The sequence below is a fragment of the Falco punctatus genome (genome assembly GCF_963210335.1).
Source record: "Falco punctatus genome assembly, chromosome: 8".
Classification (NCBI taxonomy): domain Eukaryota; kingdom Metazoa; phylum Chordata; class Aves; order Falconiformes; family Falconidae; genus Falco; species Falco punctatus.
The window spans coordinates 55,830,352-55,849,852 of NC_137588.1; the positions used below are offsets into that span (position 1 = coordinate 55,830,352).

The following is a 19,501-nucleotide window of genomic DNA, read 5'->3' on the forward strand; positions in this document are numbered from 1 at the left end:
AGCCACCGCCGCCTCCCGGGCGCCTTACTGTCCCTCTGTCTCGGAGGGCAGCCGGGGAGGGGGTCTCCCCTCATCCCTCGCTATGTCCGGGGCAGGGGAGAGGGCTGAGAGCTGCCCCGTCCAGAGCCGGGGGCATCCGATGTGCGAATGATGGAGAAGCTTCATATGAGATTTTTTTTTCTTTCCCCTTTTACCTCCGGCCTCCCGTGTCCTCTTTGACTTCAGGAAGCCAACAGCGAAAAGACCAACAACGGGATCCACTACCGCCTGCAGCTGCTCTACAGCAATGGTAAGGGCTGGGAGCCCCCGGTGTCAGCCCCACCACCCCCCGCTGGCTGCCCTCCCGCCGCCTCCTCGGCTGCAAAGCCCACCAGAGGCCGCGGAGCCGCTGCCCCGGCTCCCCTCCGCTCCGCGCATCCCTGCGCTCGGTGCTTGGGTGCACCGCGGCCGGGGCTGCGGGGACACGGGCGGGAGCCCCGGCGGGCCCGAGCCCTCGGGCGAGACCCGGCTGCCGGCGGCCGGCCCCGCTCCTCACACCTCTGCCTTGTTTCAGGGATCAGGACGGAGCAGGATTTCTACGTCCGACTGATCGACTCGATGACCAAGCAGGTAGGTGCTGCGGGACGCCCTCGGTGGAGGCGGGGGGTGTGTGTGCTGGGGGTGGCAGCCGTCGGGGCGGCCCCCGGGAGCGCGGCGGGGCGGCCCGCGGAGGCGAAACCCGCCCCCGCCGCTGCAGCGGAGCGGCTCAGCCCCGGCGGGGTACGGGCTGCTGCCTCCCGCGGGGCACGGCCGCGCTCCGCGCAGCGCCGGGGGCTGCAGGGCCGAGCCGCGGGGACCGACCCCGGCGTCGGGGCTGCGCGGAGGGTCCCCGCGGGACCCCGCCTGCCGCCGCGCTTGGGAGCTCCGAAACACGCAGGCGACCCTCCGGCCGGGCTGGGGCGGGCTGCGCCGCTTAATTAATGCGAATTAACCTCCGGCCTCCCGCCGCCCACCGAGCGCCGGCAGCGGCTGCGGCGCGGGGCTCCCTGCGTCCCTCCGGCGCTCGCCGCCGCCGGTCCCGGGGCTCCGGGCGGCGCGACCGGGTCGGGGCCCGGTGGGGTGCAGGAGCGGCCCCGGGGCGCGGAGCAGGGCTGTTGGGCGGCAGGTCCCAGCGCCTTCACCCTCGCTTTCAGCCTGCTCTGAGCTTCCCACACGGAGCGGTAACGTGCGTGCCTACCTGTAAAATATACGTTCCTGTAGGAAAGCAGCATTTGTACAAGGGCACTAGCTCAACAAACCCCTTCTCTCTCTTTTTTAAAAATTTGTTACTCTAGCTGCTGCTTCTGCTCCTGGCAGAATGTTTTACTTTCATAATACGTTTCTTTTAAATAGTTGGGATCGTTGTTAAGCCTTTTTATCCTTCAGATATGTTTTCCCACTCCTAATCTGTTTTGCTTGTTAAAGAAAACGCTGAAATTTTATTTAGGAAAAACATTAAGCTTTTTTTTTTTTTTTTTTTTTTGTACGATAGGAAAAGTCAGTCCCTGTATGTTGTCTGTAGGGAAAAAAACTCTTGGCTTGTATTTGGGTTTCTTGTCTACAGCAAAACATAAAGCTCTAAGGGCTGAGTTTGTTTTAGAAAACTCTCTTTGATGGTCCCAAAACATCTTTTCCTGCTATTGAAGATTGTCTTTCAACAGAAAAAAAAAAAAAGAAAAAAAAAAAAGAAAAAAGGAACTACTTGGATGAATTTTACTAGACAATCCACTATATATCTGAACTCTGTAAAACTACATGCTTCCAAATAGAACCCGGTCTTTGTAGGAATTAAAACAGGAGCAACATACCCTTCTTCGTAACAAATCTTGGAAAGCTTGCTGCCATTCCCTGTTTTTCAGGGACAAATTGGTTAGTTTGTGTTAAAAGTAACAAAGTCTTCCTGATGCATGAGCTCTTTTTAGTCCTTTTGGAGCTTATGTGTTTCACTGTGGACCGTATGAGAGAGCCTATCAATAAATATTATCTTTAAATAGCTTTCCTATCGTTACGGAAATGCAGAAGCCTCTGCTCATAATCCTGTTGAAAACAGAGCCTTGAACTCATGTAGAGCAGCAGATTCAAAATAATTTTCTTAACAAAGGCATCTTGCATATGAAGAGTTCATCCTAAGGCACTGTTTGACCTCTTGGTCTCTCATTATTATCAAGTCATCAGAGGGTCTTTGGAGAGAAAGGGGGGAAAAAAACCCCGAGATACAGTTTATTTGTAAAACCTACCGTGTAGCTTTAAAGCACGTTCACAATGAAGAAGGCAAAAAAAAGTCTGTCTGATTTCAGGAAGTCTTACAAAAACAAAGTTAGTGCAAATTACAGATTTTGGGGAAAGTGCAGTGGAGCTGAGGAGTGAGGGTTTAAGAACAAAAGCTGCCTGAACTTAGATTAGAAAACGGGGAGCGAAAAGCTGTTTTAGATACAAACATGTTTGCTTACGTATTAATTTCATGCATATAATTTCTTTAGGCATGACGATAATTGCTTATGAAAAATAGGGCATTGTCATGTCAAAACTGTGGCATGTGCTGCTCTGAATTTTTTTGGGGGCCGGGGGCTACTTTCTCCCTCCTCTTCTTTTTTAATTCTTTCTTTTTGAAAGTGAAATTATTTCAAAGTTGGGATCGCTTCGGTTACTGAATGCTTATTAGGAAGCAAAGTACAACACATGACAGAAGCTCACCCAAATGTTGAATATATCATTTATATTTTACGACAGTGAATTATATAGAGGCTGCTCAAGTAACTTTCAAATCATCAAACTGTAATTAAATATTGCAAAGACTGTCTGAAAATTCTTTAATTTTTAATGAAAGTTAAATATATATTGTCAGTCTACTTGAAGGTGTAGTATTTTAATGCGTGACGCTCAGAACAAATTGGATAATGAAAAGATTACTTTTAAATGAAACTGTTGCAGAAGTGTACATGTTTCAGCTGGCGAGTATCTCCTCAATACTCACACACGCGCATTCACACACTCAATAATGTGAATTCCCAGACTGAAACTGCAGCTACTCTGAGGTTTCTGGTGGCAAATTAAAAATCACACAGAAGCAAAGCTTGAATGATTTAGCTTCCCCAGATCATACAGGAAAGTAACTGTGGCTCTTTTTTTATATTAAAAAAAAATATTTATATTTAAATATGGATACATCAGATTTAAATGCGTTCTTTTTGTCTCACAGTTATAAACTGCAAGGTTTTGTACAGCTGTGGATTGTTAAGTTAGGTAAGATAAAATAAAACCGGTTCTGCAAATCAGCCCTTGGTTTCTGTATATAGGATTGCTGCCCATAGATTTACCATAAATGTCCCATCAGCAGTATGCGTTGTATCAGCAGGTAGGCAGGCAGGGCTTCACTATGCTGGATGCGGTGTATGCAATAAATAGTAGATGGTCCTGCTCCTGTAGAGTTCTTGGTCTGAATAAGTTGGGGATTTGTTTGCGTGGCTGTGCCCAGCTAAGAAACTCATGGCAAGGATCCTGTCAGGTGGAATGTGGGGATCTACGCGTCCTGGTGCGCGCACGTGTGTGTGTGTGTGTTCTCTGTCAGCTGCGATGCAGTATGGGAAGTAGGGCTGGGGACTAGCGTTACTGAAGTAACCAGGAATTTTGTTGCAAACCACATCCCAGGGCAGATGTGGGGTGCAGGTATGAACCATGCATGCGCTGTTCCAAAACACAAGCTTTTGCTGCACGTGTGCTCCTGGTAGCCTGGGCTGTGGGACTTCTCAAAGGGAAACCTGGGCAGGACTGGTCTCGAAGCACATCGTTTTGAGTTATGTTAGGGATAATGTGTTCAGCCTTTGGTGGTGGCCCCAGAGAAGTGCTGGGCAAGACGGGAATTACATACCTTTGAGGGGCATTGCTACGTTTCCAAAATGTGCCCTCGTCATTCAAAAATTGTAAATACTATAAGCAAATCGTTAATGTTGCAGGGAAGTTCTTTTCCGTTAGGGTAACAACATTCAGCGTCAATACTGGCTTAATTAAATTTTCTTTTATGTTATCTTGGCACCTCATTTTATGTTGGGATCGCATCCCTAATGCGTTCAAAACCCTGTAGGATCCCAAACTTTATAGCTGTTGCTTTCTGTAAAGCAGCAGCTCCTACCGCAGTAGGTCTGGCTCTAACAATGATGCATTTTGCAATTGCCTGCAAAAGGTGAGATATGTCTGCTTTAATAAAACTGGAGTTTTTAGGCAAGTCTAAGGATGTTAATATATTTACAGAGAGGAGATGCCTTCTATTTCTTCAGCTGTATTTTCATAAAGTTGAGATATTTCACTATTAGGAAAGATGGAGGAAATAAATCTGAAATACTTGTTCCCCACCCAGTTTTCCTTCAGCCGTTCTCATCCATAAGATATAACGGATGCTAATATGGCTCAGGCATCTTAAAAATCGTAAGTTTTGCACGATAGCTATTGTCTGTTGCTGAGAGTCTTCATGAGTCAAAGAGCCTTCCTTCAGACTTAGACTCTGCTTATATTTTGCTTTTTTTTCAGCACTTTAACTCTGGATGCAAATAGTTTTTCTGTTGACTTCTATATCATTCTCTGATGTCTGCAGATATTTGATCAGCTCTATTCTGTGAATACATAGCATGGCCCTTCTCTGGCAGCTACTCGCATGGGGAAAAAAAATGTTATCAATAAGTTCAGAGGAGCCTCAGCAGACTTGGAGAAATTTCACACAAACATAAAACAAAACCTAACCCCTGTGACGGGGAAAGTTTACATTGCGCCAGATTTTAGCAGCTTTCTTATGCCTTTGGTGAGATGTCAGAAGCGCAGGTGATTTTAATTTTCTTGTACAGAGAGGAATGGAGAAGTTTGGAATTTGCATGCATGATCAGGACCTGTGTTTGGGAAAATGTAAACTCATCACAGTGGAAAATGTGTTGTTTGGAGTCTGAGGGTGAAAACAAAGCTGAGGATTTTGGAGAGACTGCCTGAGCCAGATGGCCTGGTGCATTCCCAGTCTGGCAGCCCAACTGCTCCCTCCTGTATAATATACAGCCATTTGTTCTGGGATATTTACGCTAGAGCTGTTTCCATGTGAATGTTTGAAAACCATTAAAAATGAACATATTAGGAGAGATAAATTTATTTAATTTGTGTGAATATGTCGATAAGCAGGCTGTGTATCAAAGGCAGAGGGAGACTGGATAAAATAATTAGATGCTTCTGAATTGTGCATTGAGAGACACAGCAAGAACTAACCATCCTCCCCCTGGGACCCAGCGCTGCGCTACTTGTCCGGGATAAACCTCACTGGGATGAGTGGAAATTTTGCCTGGGGAAGGGGTAGAATCTCGGCTAATTAAGGGTTAACTATTCCAAGCCAAATAAATGTAATTCACAGTATTTTCTCTGTAGATATATAGTGGATACAAGCCTAATCCTCTCTGGGTGAAATTCTGGCCCATCTGAAGTCAATTGCAAAGCTCCTATTGAATTCGATGGGGCCAGGATTTTATTTTCTGTGTGTATGGCTGTATACGTCATTCCAAATCATTTTAGTTCTGTTTTTTTGCAAAGACCCTCATTTTGACGCATTTTTCTTTCTCCTTTATTTCAGTCAAGGAGATAGTTTGTTTTGCGGAACAGATCAGGAATTTGAAAGCAAGTAGATTTAGGTGCATGTTGGTGATTTCTCTCCTCTTACTCTTTTAAAACCAAGGCCATGACATAACTGAATAATATAATGACCATGATCTCATTCCTTCAAGATTGTTTTTCATCCAGTTCAGAAAGCAGGATTGCTTGACTGGCAAACTGACACCACAAGACGATTCTGCCCTCAGTTGTACCAGCATAAATCTGGATTTATTCAGGAATAGTTAAGGGCAAAATCAGGCTCTATATTTTTCCAACTTATTCGTCAACTCTTTCACTGTTTTATCTTGCTGTCTTTACTGGGGAAAAAGTGGATTAACCTTTTGTATTACCCTCACTCCTCTTTTTTTTTTTTTTTTTTTTTTTTTTTATGAACTCTGTCACTGAAAAGTTTGAGCGAATTGTTTGATGCACTTGTTGTCTAGGAACGACTGTGATGTGCTCAATTTAGTAATTTTTATTCGCTGTCAAGCAGTGAATTGCATTTGATTTAACTTTTTATGCAGTGGTATTTAAATGGAAGTGGGGAAGTCTTATATTTTGACACTAATTTTTTGGGGCCTGATTTTGAAATCCGTTTGTGCATAAGTGATTGTTTCTCACTGGGACAACTTGTGGAAAGGTTACTTGGGTGAGTAATGGCGTACAAAACGAAAGATGAATTTTTTTGGGAAATATTTCAGTTGTTCAGGAGAAGAAAAGCTATTCTGAAACACTTAGGAAATAACACTGAGTTAAAACGACATGAAGTAAACAAAAAGAAAAAAACCCCAACAAGTCTATAATTTTGCATTTCCTTTGCTGGGGTTTTGTTGTGCAACCCTGATGTGTATTTGCAGGCTTATTTTTAGCTCTGCTGTGGTCTAAGTTTATACACTGTAACTTTCACTTTATCTCTCATTAATGTGATCCCTATTTGACAAAATCACAACGCTGTTAGCGCAACAAGGATTCCTGCCGCAATCACCCTCTTTTAAAGCCTGAACCTAAAAAAATAATAATTGGGGAAAAAAAAGAAAAAAAGGAAGAAAGATATTTTTGTTAAGAGTAGCTTTTCAAATCTTACAGTTAAAAATTTTCACAACAGTAACGTTGTAGACCCTTCCTGTAAAAATACTTCTGGCAGCTATAACGATCTGAAACTTTAGCAGTTCCTGTTTCCTTTTTGAAACTAATTGTAGAATTAGTGCTTTAGAGCAGCGCAGTGTGCGAGGCGGTGGAGTGTCTGCAATGCTCTCGGGCAGCCATTCGTGGACGTAAACAGCGCTTCACGTACCCGTTTGCACGAGTAAATTGGGATGTAGGAACAGGAGCTGGGGATGAGCTGCTTAGAAATGAACTCAGCAGTTCCTCCTGCTTCCTCGAATTTCCTAAAGATTCCTGCAGGAATAGGCTATGTGGTGGTATCTGCGCTGAATGCAGAGAAAACTAAATGTGCATGGGTACAACGTCGGTAATTAAATGCAAATAAAGTGAAAAGCAAATCCTTAACGTAGAGAAAGGCAGAAGAATGTCATGCGTGCAAAGAAGGGATCACTGATGCTAAACACAACAGACAAGGTGATTATGTACCACAGTGTTGACTCTGCCCGTTCATTATTGCTATTTAGTTGAGTTATTTAAGCGGGTACCTGGAGGTTAAGTAAGCATAGCAGCAGGGAGAGAAGAGGAAGAGAGAGGGGAAAAAAAAAAAAAAAAAAAAAAAAGTAAATTTTGTGCTCTAGTTTGTCATTTCTAGTGCTTCCTTGGATTCACCAGTAACAAGATAACCCATACTGGGTACATTTATTTTAAGATTTGAAAGTCTAAGAAGAACGAGCAAAGTCCATCAGTCCTCTCTCAGGCGCCGTTCCCCTGTGTCCTGCTGTGTCTAGAGGCAAATGGGGGCTGGAGGCTTTGGTCTCCGGTGAAGGCCTCGGGGGTAGATCTGCTCATTACCCCCATGCTCTAATTATTCTTGAATTATTGATGAAGTTCAAAAAGTGCCGTGAGCTTCCCTGCAGCCTGGCCCGTCCCACTGTCGGGGGAACCTGATTTGGGGTTTTCTGGAGTCTTTGCAACGTCCTTACTAACTGACCCCATCAAGTGTCAGCGGGTTTCTTTGATTCCCTGGTTTTGCCTGGAAGAAGCTTCTCCCCATCTTCCCCTTCAATGCATGGTAATTAGGATCTTTTGCTTTTGTCGCACCTCCTGGTATAACACATGGATGACTGTGGTGCGGTCTTCCTAGGCTTCTTGCAGACCCTCTGTAGCTCTCTTGGCTGCTGATGTGGAGGTACCGCAAGGTGTGGGCCCGCAACCAAGCAGGGCACTGGGGTCCCAGCTGGGGTCAGAGGGGTTTGCTGGTGTCGATGCTGTGGGGACTTTGCATGTGGCCTGCGACAGCTTTTGCGTTCCCTTTACACAAGTGCTGGGTCCGCAGGTTTTGTGCCTCATGAGTGGGAATGAGGGGGCAGCAGTCAGGAGAAACTCTGTACCTGTTAGTTGCAACGACATCAGTGGCCTCGGTTCTGTCTTACCAGCAACAAAACCGCCCCACTGGCTCTTGGGTTTTAGGGGAATGCACACATAGCAAAACTGAAATGAAAAAATTATAACTAGAAAGACAACACAGTCCCATTCCTGATACTATTTATGGAGTCATTACATCATGTTACAATGCATAATATTAATATCACATATTACAATTAAAACGGTGTTGAAATTCAGCTCATGCTTCTCCAGATTTGTGCGCCCTGAGATCCATGCCCCCTTGGCAGATGCAACCCCTCTTACCCTTGGTGGGTTATATTTGTAAGGACTGGGAAAGCAGTTCATGTGATCTTACTTCATCGTATATTAAGATAACTTCTTTTTTCTCAGTATTTTCCACATTTCCATTTCAAAGTGGTCTATTCCATAAAATGTATTTCATCCATCTAGCATACTTTTTTTATTTTATTTTCAGTATCTATTTTACTGTTACCTTTAGGGATACCCATATCAGATGTCATTTTATGTGCAGTTTGTTCCCCAACTTCTTTTCAGGTCTGTATTTTAGAGCCTGAAAAGGTCACACCAAGGTCAAGGTTGATGCTCAGATGCAGAGGTGGACGTCTCTCCAAGGCTGGGGCTCTAACCATTGATCCCATGTCAGGACTGGCACCCTAAAAGATTTAGGAACCTCAGTGCTATCCAAAGATGCTGTTGCAAAGGCAACTTCTTTTCACTCTTGTTTTGCTGCTGGGAGGCTGGTGCCTGGGACCAGGGGTGGTTAGAAAACATAACTCCGTCGTGATCAGATGGAAAGCCTGTACTGAGTGGGCTGCCAGCACTAACCTAGTTAGCGTGTAATGCCGATCCCTCGCCATCGCTGCTGGTTCCGCTGCTGGGAGCGTTGCAAACATAGACTCTTCTTGAAATGTGAATATGCTGCCTCTCCACCGTTTTAACTTAGAGGGTTCTCCCTGTGCTATCTCAGAGTCAAATTTCTCAAGCTGGTTGATCCTCTGTTTGTTTTGGTATCCTCTGCTCTGGTAGGGCCTGCTTCCCACTTATTTATATCCCTCTAACTTCAGTTGCTCTCTCGAAAGCGGTGGATCACGAGGTTCAAGTGGAGAATCAGGCCCAGGCGCTTTCTGAGGAGCTACCAGGAAAATGCCTGGGCTGTGCAGCTTTTGTAATTAAAAATACATGAACTCTCTCTTTTCTGTTTTTTTTTTTTTGGTTTTTTTTGGTTTTTTTTTTTAAATGAATAGGACCCAAAGTATACCAAACCCTGATGTTCCGCCCCCCACCCCCCCACCACCCCCCACCCTTGTAGTGCTGTTAGTTTTATATTTTATTCTGAATTGAAAAGAAAATTGTGGTTGTCTTGACTACTAAAAAACCCCAACCTACACACTGCTGGAGAGATGTGCAACGGAGAGGAGGGAATTTAGCTGTACTCAGCTTGTGTTGTTTTCCAACTGCAAGTCTTGCAGCAGGTTTGGGGGAGACACAGTCTCTCCAGCCTGCAACTCCGCTTGCAACCCCGGCTGCGCCTTCGGTTACGGCAACGCATTTTTATTTTCTCCAAACTCAACTTGATGCACAGCTAAAAATGTGTTTTGTTTTTAGGCGATAGTATATGAAGGCCAAGACAAGAACCCAGAAATGTGCCGAGTTCTGCTCACGCATGAAATAATGTGCAGGTAAGAAATACCCTGCTTCCAGTTAATTAGTGATGAGAAGATGAATCTGTCTCTCAAAATCTAGGTTGAACCTGCAGCTATTTTCGGACTTAAATTTATCTTTCTTGCATTAAACAATCCCAAAATAACACAGGTCGGTGTGTGTAATTAGCAGCAAGGTCTCAGTCATCACACTAGTTTTCAATTATTTATAAAGAGTTATTCTTAACGGAATGCTACTAGTTTTCATTTGGACACTGTAGCCCACAAAAGGTCTCCTCACCAAAATTAACAGCCAGTTATAGTCTTCTAGCAATAAATTTCTCTGCCCCCAATTCCCAACAAAACCTTCTCAGTAAAATGACAAAATTGTAATTTTTTGGGTTTGTTTTGCTGGGTGCACATTAAGACTTGAGGTCAGGAGGCCTGTTTTGTCCTGGTTGCTGCTCATTCCAGGTCCCTGCTCGGCTGGAGCGGAGCAGGCAATGCTCCTTCACGCAAAAGGTGCCTTCTTGATGATTTTCTTTAAGCTTCCCCGTGCAGATCTGGCTCTGCCCTGTGCTCTCTTCCCCTGAACATGCCTGCTTGGGGCTGGCCGTTTAAATTCAGGACAGTCAGATAACTTCCCTCCTGAACACGGTACTTCTGCAGCTGCTTCCTTCTCTTTTCTGGCTGATTGAAATAGGTGAAACCTCTTCTACTTCCTTTTTACCCCAGAGAAGGCAGCATCTTCCCACAGACCCCTCCGACACCTAGGAGAGCTTGACCTTGCAGTCTCATTAAAGTTAGTGGGTGTTTTCTGCATGTCTGAAAAAATCATTTGTTACATGTTATTCGATGGCAGAAAATAATTCCCTGGTGGAAGACGAGGCGTTCTTGCATAAGCTTATTGTTACAATCAGTTGTTTTAAGACTGTAAAAATGCCATTGCATGCGTTGTAACTTTTACAAAACTCATTTACTAAAAAGGAGTAACTTGAGGGTAAAAACTAGTACCCACTTCTAAGAGAATAAACTTGGATGAGGGTTTTCTGGTGGGGGAGAGTTTTAGACATAATATTCAGATGGAAATTCTCTGTTAGTTGAATTTTTTAAAGTGTCTTTTTTCATTCTTGGGGATCTGCCTGTTTTGTCCTCCACGGCAGCTCCTCCCTGATAAAACCCTGCAGGAGGGCAGCGCGCTGCGATGCCGGCAGAGAAGGAGCTGCTCCCCATGCTTCGCCAGCCTGGGCGAAACCCTGCGCAGCACCCCCAGCTTTGTCCTTGCTGGATTTGGGGGATTTTAGTTCCACGTCTTATTTTTCTAGGCTGCTTCCTTCAGTAGGTTTGTCTTCTTCCAGGAAACCAAAGCTAACCCATCACAACCTGAGACTGGTCACAGCAGGCGCGTATCTCCAAGAGGTGCCTGAGCTTCTGCTGGCGCTGGGAGCTGCAGCATTGCTTTGCTGAGGACTCCCAGCCAGTTCTCCTTTTCCAAATGGAAACCCAGTCGTGCTGACAACTCGTAATTGCCCTAAAATTCATTGGCCCAATTAGCACCACTTTCACACTAGATACCTAGCTAGGAACAATTCATGGAAATATTAAAGGAGGCCCCTGACCTGATAAGGCTGAAGTGTGTGCTTTGCTTTTCTCCTGTAATAGACCAGTAAAACAGTGGGACTGTTCATGTGAGTAAAATTAAGCACATGCTCAAGTGCCCACAGCGTCAGAGTCTAAATGTTCTGTTAGCCCTGGGTGATGTGCCCTCCTGATTCCCAAACAGCAAGGTGTTGAGGTAGGAATTGCATCCGCTTGCCACTCGCTGAGCCATCAAGAGTAAGGGTCACCTACTTTAATGCAGTAATTTTCTTACAAATACTTTAGAAACATAAAGAGTAAGAAGTAAATTGAAACTTTTATATAGAGAGCTGAGTTTTAACCAGAAGACCAAATACCTGCACCAAAGATTTACGGCCGTTCAATATACTTTGACTGAAACAAAATTGTTTCTGTCCTGGGGGAAAGATGTGCACTTTCCCTTTATTAAAGCACTTCACACTTTCTTTGTTCTTAAAATTCACTGGATCAGGAGCTTTATTCTTCTCCTTCTATTTGTTTACTGCTAGTCCTTGCTTTGTGTTTCATAACCGTAAGGTGGAGAGGTAGCAAAAAAAATTAAAAAAAATATCTGACCATAGTAGGCAAACGTTGTGTGTCTGGTGGGGTGGGGGAGACATATTCAAATTTCTAACAGCTCATATTAGATATTGCCCATTTCCTTTTCTGCCTATACATGTGTAAAAAGAGGGTGCTGTTTGTTTACCAGGCCGCTTGACCCTATTGCACAAATCTGTCATCTATTGTGCTGCTAACACTCTTTTAAATTGCAAATCTGATGCTCTTTAGGGGTCTAGAAGGGGAAAAAATAATCTCTCTCCATACCATTCTGTTTCTCTTGATTTCTTGCCTGTTGTAAGTGGAAGTTGGGATGTGCTGAATTTGCACCAGGGGTGCAAATGCAGCCTCAATTATAAGCATAAAATTAGAGTCTGTTCCCCATTAATCAGCCCAGCTAATTGCTATGCACTACCATTAGCCATATGGTGTGAAAGACAGCTTGCTCTCCCTAAGATGAAATTTCTTCATTTCAGACATGAAATAGTGAGGGCTCTGTATTTTAAAATAGCTTGTTTTAGATATTTAATTTCTAAACAACTTTCAGCAGTGCTTTCTATCAAGGCTAACTGCACAATAAAACTTTGCATTTATGTGACAAAGCTGGGTATTTATAGTATACTACAACTATGGCACGGATAAGACAAAGAATTCAAATGTGTAGGAGAGTCCTGGTTGTGGTAGGAAAGTGCGGCTGAGGTTTGCTTCAGGTAGCTGTTTATTTCAAAGGATTTCATTGTGTTTTGTCAAATATAAAAATCTACACTGTTGGCGAAAATGTTAATAGCTGGGGAGAATTCACAGCCTCAGTGGAATTTATTAGTATTGTAGGCAGCATGGGGAGGGACATCTATAGTTAATATTGCCTCAACAATTTCCATTATGAAACCTTCAGTGGCTTACAGCTTTGCCAAACTTAAACTGTTCTGGCTGAAATGTCCTTTGCAGGGTGTCAGCCTCAGGCTGACTTTCTTTGGAAAGTTTCAGCTAAAATGGTTCAGTGATTTCTGAGAATGAGGTTGGAGTAAAATATGGTTTTTGTCTGTGTAAAATAAAATCTTACAGCTGTATTGGCGAGAAGCTCCTGTACCTCCACGCTTCGGGGTGAGAAGCCTGTTGGGGCAGGGGGTTGTCCTGACCGCATCGTCTGCGGGATGGAACCCACCTCGCTGGGTGCTTCTGCAAAATCTCCCACACTGACTCGCTAACGACTTGTTAGAGCCTGGCAGCTACATGATCGGAAAGTCGCATTTGCACTGGCCACGTGCCATCGCCCCGTAATTTCTCATTGTTCATTGTCCCCGCGGAAAGCCCGAGTGCGCAGATACACAAAGCAGGGCTCCTCTTGCAAGCGATGCTCCTAGCCGCCAAGGCAGGGTGGGGACGGCAGGGATTTGGGGGTGCCAGCCAGCGGGACAAGGAGGCCATCTGCGTGCCCGCAGCAGGGCTGGGCAGCCGAGGGGTAGCGATGCTCCAGCGCAGGGAAGGGAAGAGGAGGAGGAAGATACAGAGCAAGATGGCAGGAGGGCAGCAGGTCCCCAGAGGGCTGGGGGGAGGACAAAGGCAGCAACAAAAACTGGGAGTGCTGGTGGCCAGGGGACAGGGAGGCCTGTGGCGGGGCAGGATGAGGATGATGTGGGGCTGGGGCACGAACCCTGGGGGTGGCGAGGATGGTCCATAGGAGGGGGAGAGAAACCCAGGGTAGGCAGAGATAGGGTGCAGGAGCTGGATGAGGTCGTGATGGCAAGAGGCTGCATTACTATCGAGGATTACCTGTTTTAAAAACATGCAAACTCCCGAACAAATCAACTTTTTTAGGCTTTTCCTGTGGGCCAACATGGGATGTGCCTGAACCACGGCTCCTTGCCCTGCTGGGGGAGAGGTGTCACCGAGGAGAAGTCCTTGCCCTCCTGGCTGCAAGAAGTCGGCACTGGGCGCCTCTCCCTGTGATTTCACAGAGCCTTGCTGGGAGATGGAGGGTTGCTGGGTGACTTGGAGAAGCTCCTGGGAATTTTAAAATTCCTTCTGGAAAAGGGGAAAGGGTGCTGAGCATTTAGGAACTTATTTCCAAGATTAAGTAGGCACTAAAAGCCAAAGCTTTTGAGGCAAGTTGAATTAAAAGCATGTCTTGTGCCTTGCAACCAGGTCTCCAACTCAGGGTTTCTATCACATGCTAATTCTCTGTGTAGAAAAACGAGGGTAGAGGCGTTCTGCTGTTGGGGGGGGGAAAAATGCAAAAGGCAAGGTAAGGTTTAAAAAATAATTATCTAGAACATGACAGAAAACCTGGGGCCTCCTTTCACTTCACGGAGCCACTAGATGGTGGGACATGCCAGCTGCGTACCTCTTTCACGTCACAAGGAGTGAGGTCTCCTCCTGTTCCTTGGGATTATTGGGGTGCACCTTGGGAAGCCCGACCCAAAGAAGGGGGTCACCTGACAAGCGAGGTGGTGTTCGCTCTGCTCCCGAAGTCAGGCTTTCCCCATCGGCCAGTGCCTGGCTCCACCCCGCCGGTGGCGGGAGGTGACACTGAGGTGTCCCTGTGCTGGGCCCCCGCTGCCGCCACCTCCTCCACTGGGCTGGCACCCCGGGAAGGTGCTGGCCTCTGAGCCTGCTGCTGCCGGGCTGGTGGTATCTGCCCATCTCGGGCTGGGAGCCTGGGAACCTTTGCTCGCCTGAGTAAGTGTGGCAATTTCTGTCCCTCCAGTCTGCTGTGAGAATGTCAGGACTAGCCCTGATTTGCTTCAGTCACAAGAACTGCATTGTCTTAACTTGTGCCAACTCTGTTTCTAATTACATTTTAATCATTTAAAAATGATTAGCAGTTTTTATTGCCTTGTTTGTGGGTAAATTTTCTCACCCCACACATTCTAGCTGCACTCCAATGACAAGTCCTTTTATAGGCAAAAAAGCCCCCCGAACGTCCACATGACTATTTACCTACAGCATATTTTATTCCTTCCTAAATTTTAATACTTTCTGGGTGCCAAGGCTCTTGCATTTTCTGGTGGATCAATTGTGGTATTGTGCTGTAAAATTAAGCAGTTTTTTTTGGCAATCTCAAACAATGTAACTTCCACCGAAATGAAGATACCGCACATGTGTTAACTGTGAAAAGTTTCAGCCCTGAATAGTTGCCTTGAAGCTTTTTGCGGTGAAAAGAATTATGTATTTTCCTCTCTTTGAAAACAATTTTTTTTTTTTAAACCATGTTTAAACAGGCTGTTTTTGTAAAAGGCCCCCTTTTTTTTGTTATCTTTAGTGTGGTTAGTTGCTTTATTGCTAATCTTGGTGGGTAACTGTATATTATTCACTCTATTGTTCAGCGACACAAGAGAACCTTTGTCATACTCCCAACAGGGCTATTTATATAGCATGGCACTTCTGAGGGCTTCTTCCTGCCCTAATGTTCTTCCACCTTCTGGGGAAAAGAAAATAGTTCATCTGAGTGGGAGTGCGAGCAGTGGTCGCTCCTGCCAGCCGCCCAAAGCTGCTGCTGAAACAAGGGCGATGCGCAGGTCCCCGGGATGCCGTTTGGAACCAGCTCGGTGGTTTCCAAGATCTGGTTGCCTGTGGTTGAGGTTTACCAGGAAGTTTACTGAATGGAGAGATGCACTCAGGTCTGGCCAGAGAGAGCAGATGGGGTGGTCCTCACTGCCTGTCTCTTGGTGCCACGGTGGGATGGGGTCCCTGCAGCCCTCACCCCACAGGAGCTACCCAGGCTTTGTCCAGCAGGTCCCTGGGGACCAAGGAGGGCTTGGGAAGACCAGGAGCTTCTTGTTTTGTTTTGTTTTGTTGTTGGTTTTTAATTTATTCCTGGGAAGCTTGACTCCAGTGCTAGATTTTCTGTTAAGGGACATCTGCAAACAGGAGTTTTCCTTTCTAGATGGGTGTTTCATCCCTGGGGAGGGTGGGTGGGTGAAAGCCCGAGGTTTTGTTCACTGATGTAGCTGTGACTTGGTCTCGTCAGTCTGGATGGGCTGCTGGGGAGAGCAGGGCAGCCCCCACACTGCTCAGCCGCAGCTCTAGATGCACCAGAGGGGATTCCCACCCTGATTAGAAATGTATATGTTGCCTGTGAGCTTACCTGCAATATATTTGTGGCTCCTAATGGACAATAACCCCTGACAAGGAATCATCACAAACAACAATTTAACTTCTCTTAGGAAACAATGAGGCACCTTAGTTCAAAAGAATCCCAGCCTGGAGGTCAGCGATGGAGCAGTGCTTTGGGAGACGGAGCTTATATTTCACATGCCTGCTTTGTATCTGACCTGATGCAGGGCACCAGCCGCCGGAGCTGTGCTCTCCGTGGCATTAGCGATCATTAACATGCTCAGAAAACTTGGGGAAACAGGCACGCTCGAGCATAAAAAAGCCGCTGCTGATGGTGCTTGCATTTTAGCTCCCCCATTAACAACAGTGTTTCTTGGAGGGAGAATAATTGTGCTTCTGGATTTCGGGGGGAGGTTTCCTGCTAGCTGAGAATTGTGTAGAAGCAGGAGTATCTTGTAACATAAACATTAAGCAAACGTAAACCCCAGGCTCAGTGGGTAAAAAAAGCTGCCTTATTTTGTGTGCGAGTATATGTGGGACAACTGTTAAACCCTATGGAAAAGAGGCTACATATAGGCAGGTCTCCTTGTTCTGGATGATCCTTGAATTATTATTTGTGAAAGGGGCAAAACCCCTCTCTTTTTATATTTTCCGTTGCTAACCAGCTGTGCAAGAAGTTAAACATAGTAATTAACCCATATGTGACCCACTACATTTGACTGATTTCCAGGCAGGGACCGAGTGGTAACTCTAGCCGGCAATTTGAACCTACCATGTTCATAATGATGATTTTACAGTGTAATGGTCGCACTAAATCCTTTCACTTTTGCTCTGTAGCCGCTGTTGTGACAAGAAAAGCTGTGGCAACAGAAATGAGACTCCATCAGATCCAGTGATAATTGACAGGTAAGGACTGCTATTGTTTCCTTCCATTTTTCTTTCTCCCCCGCCTCATTATAATGAAACACCTGCCCTGTGTCGCTAATGGGGAAGAATTAGGAGTATATATGGATGAAATTTTGTTTTTGATACCGAATTAGTTGTGCTTTGCAATTGCGATTGCCACGGAAGGGCCGTATAGAGGATAACGGAGCGACCTGCTCGTTGGAGGGTTCCAGTTCTTGTAACTGATTCATGTGCATAAAGAGGAGATTTTTCTTTCTGACTTTCTGTGGCTCAATTCACATGCTATGCCAGGGAAGCTTCAGGAATAAAATAATAATAGTTTGTGATTTATGAAATGTGGTCGGGTGCTTATAAATATTTAACTTTTATTTGAAAAATGTTTGAATCATTATCACTTAGCTACAGTAGTTCTGTTGGATGCAATCCATCTACATTTTAAGGTTTTTATTTATGCATAAAACCAGTTAAAAAATAGATCTGCAAAGTAAGGTTTTTTTCCTCCTCTTATTTTCTTTGGTTGGAATACTATTTTGACTGTATTGTCAGCTGATTAATTCATTTTAGCCTGTCTTAATTATTGTGCTTTTAAACGGATCCATATTGCTAATCTGATATCACTGGGTAAATCACTGGAGTACAATACATCTATTTTAGTTGTTCTGAGCCATGTGTAGTTTTTGTGCTTGCCAATTATGCAAAATGGTAGCCAAATAGTAATTTTTACATTTTAATTGTCCAAACTCATTGTACGAAGCCATGTGTGATAACCAGGTTATTATGCAGCGTTACTCTAGAAGAGTTAAATGGCCATGAAGCACTGAAAGTGTCTGTCATCAGCTGAGGAAAGCAATACCCTTGCACTAATCTGTGAATAGAGGGACCCTGAAGGGAAACTACCTACACATATAAGGGCGAGAGCACAGAATAGTGGGCTTCTCCTTGCATTATTGTCTGAGTTAATGTTGGCGATATTAAGTTTAAAGTATCTTCCGTGCCAAAGCATCCGTGTTATGGAGGAAGGCGGCGAGGGTTTGGTGTGTTGGGTGCCACAGGCAGAGTGGTCCAGGGCTGTGGCAGGGCCTTGCCTGGCATTGTGCTCGTCCAGACTCCCAGATTTACAGCTCTCGTTTGAATTTGGTAAGAAAGTGTGTATATTGGAAGCTTATAGCAAGTGTTTTGGTAATAAGTAATCTTGAGAGTGTTTAAATCTCAGAAGATATCTCTATCTATTTTAACTAGGCATATTTTCATCTTCTGTGAGCATTAGGTAGTACCAGGGAAAGTGGGGGGAAGAAAACCCCCAGTGAAAGCTGTATAGAGATGTGTTTTATAAGCACGCTGCAGAGTTGAACACTATAAACATGGTGTTAGAGTGGCATTTTGAGCAACATGAAAGCTACAAAATTCACATGAATTTTTCATTGTACTGGAAAGTGAGATGTTAAGATGCTAATGGCAGGTTTACGGAAATATTTTGTTTAACTATCTAGTATGCAAAACTGCTAGTTGCAAATCATTTTAAATTATGAGAGCCAGAGATGCTGTCTGTTACGTGCTTCCTGCAAAATGAAGAAAACAGTTACATGAAAAAAACAGATTTAGCTTCCTAGCAGTGATCGGTTTATCAGTCTTTACGTAAATTGATGCAAAAGGTACCGGTTCTGAAGATTATTTTTTTTTAAAATGCAAGCTAAACGTAACGTAAAGATGATAATACAGACCCTATCTCACCACCTATGCTGAATCACGCCCGGCTTGTGAACGGGTTAAGCTTTTAAGTTCTTCACTTGGTTTTAAATTGTGACTTTGATACAGAAGGTTGATATGACTGTGGTTTGAATAACATTTGATTTTGACCTGTTCCTGTGGGTTGCAACGGTATAAGAAATTTGACTCAGCAGTACTGTAATTAGCCCTCCCCGTGTTTTTGAAACAGGATTGTGTTACCTGGATTGCATTAGTGTGGCTTCTATTGTTGCCGCTTCGCATCTGTCCCAGTAGGGTACTTAAAACCTTTTCTTGGCCGGGGCTAGTTCAAACAATTTAGGCCAAATAAGTATGTGCTTTATACAGTTAGTGGTTTTAGTGATGTTTCTTGTGACATTTATCCTATTCATTTTTTCCCCCCTTTTGGTTTGGAAAGGATGAAGTGATCTATATGGAGCCTTTTTTACCTTAAAACGAGTCCTTTAAAATCGTTCTAACACTAAAACGCCTGCACAAGTCAGAACATGTGTTTAGTTGTACTCCATTGTCGCTTCTCCATGCGCACAATTTTTAACTGTTATGTCAATTGAGATGCGAAACCATATTTAGCTATTTTTATTTGCATGTGAGCTTAGAGAATTCATTTGCCATTTGGGCTAAAGCACTCCCACATGCCTCACGCTCTGATAAAGTCTTGCCTATGGATTTAATCTAACTCCTGCCTCAAATCCTGCGAATCCACAGACTCTGACCTAACATAGAATTTAATGTAGGATCTATCCATGGGATTTTTGACATATGTACTTACATGGAAATGCTATCCTCTTCTTACATGCTGGAATACTATTTTGGATTGATTAATTCTCTTT

At 44.5% G+C, this 19,501-nt stretch overlaps 1 protein-coding gene across 10 annotated transcripts in view; it reads left to right on the top strand.

Annotated features, from left to right (window-relative positions):
* Nucleotides 1–19,501, top strand: part of EBF1 (EBF transcription factor 1) — a 286,812-nt gene that overhangs the window by 6,856 nt on the left and 260,455 nt on the right. For all 10 annotated transcript variants that reach the window (XM_080398542.1, XM_080398538.1, XM_080398539.1 and 7 more), the window contains 4 exons: nt 226–289; nt 554–609; nt 9,754–9,827; nt 16,857–16,925. In XM_080398542.1, the coding sequence (XP_080254668.1) occupies nt 226–289; nt 554–609; nt 9,754–9,827; nt 16,857–16,925 (263 nt within the window). The remainder of the gene's footprint in view (nt 1–225; nt 290–553; nt 610–9,753; nt 9,828–16,856; nt 16,926–19,501) is intronic.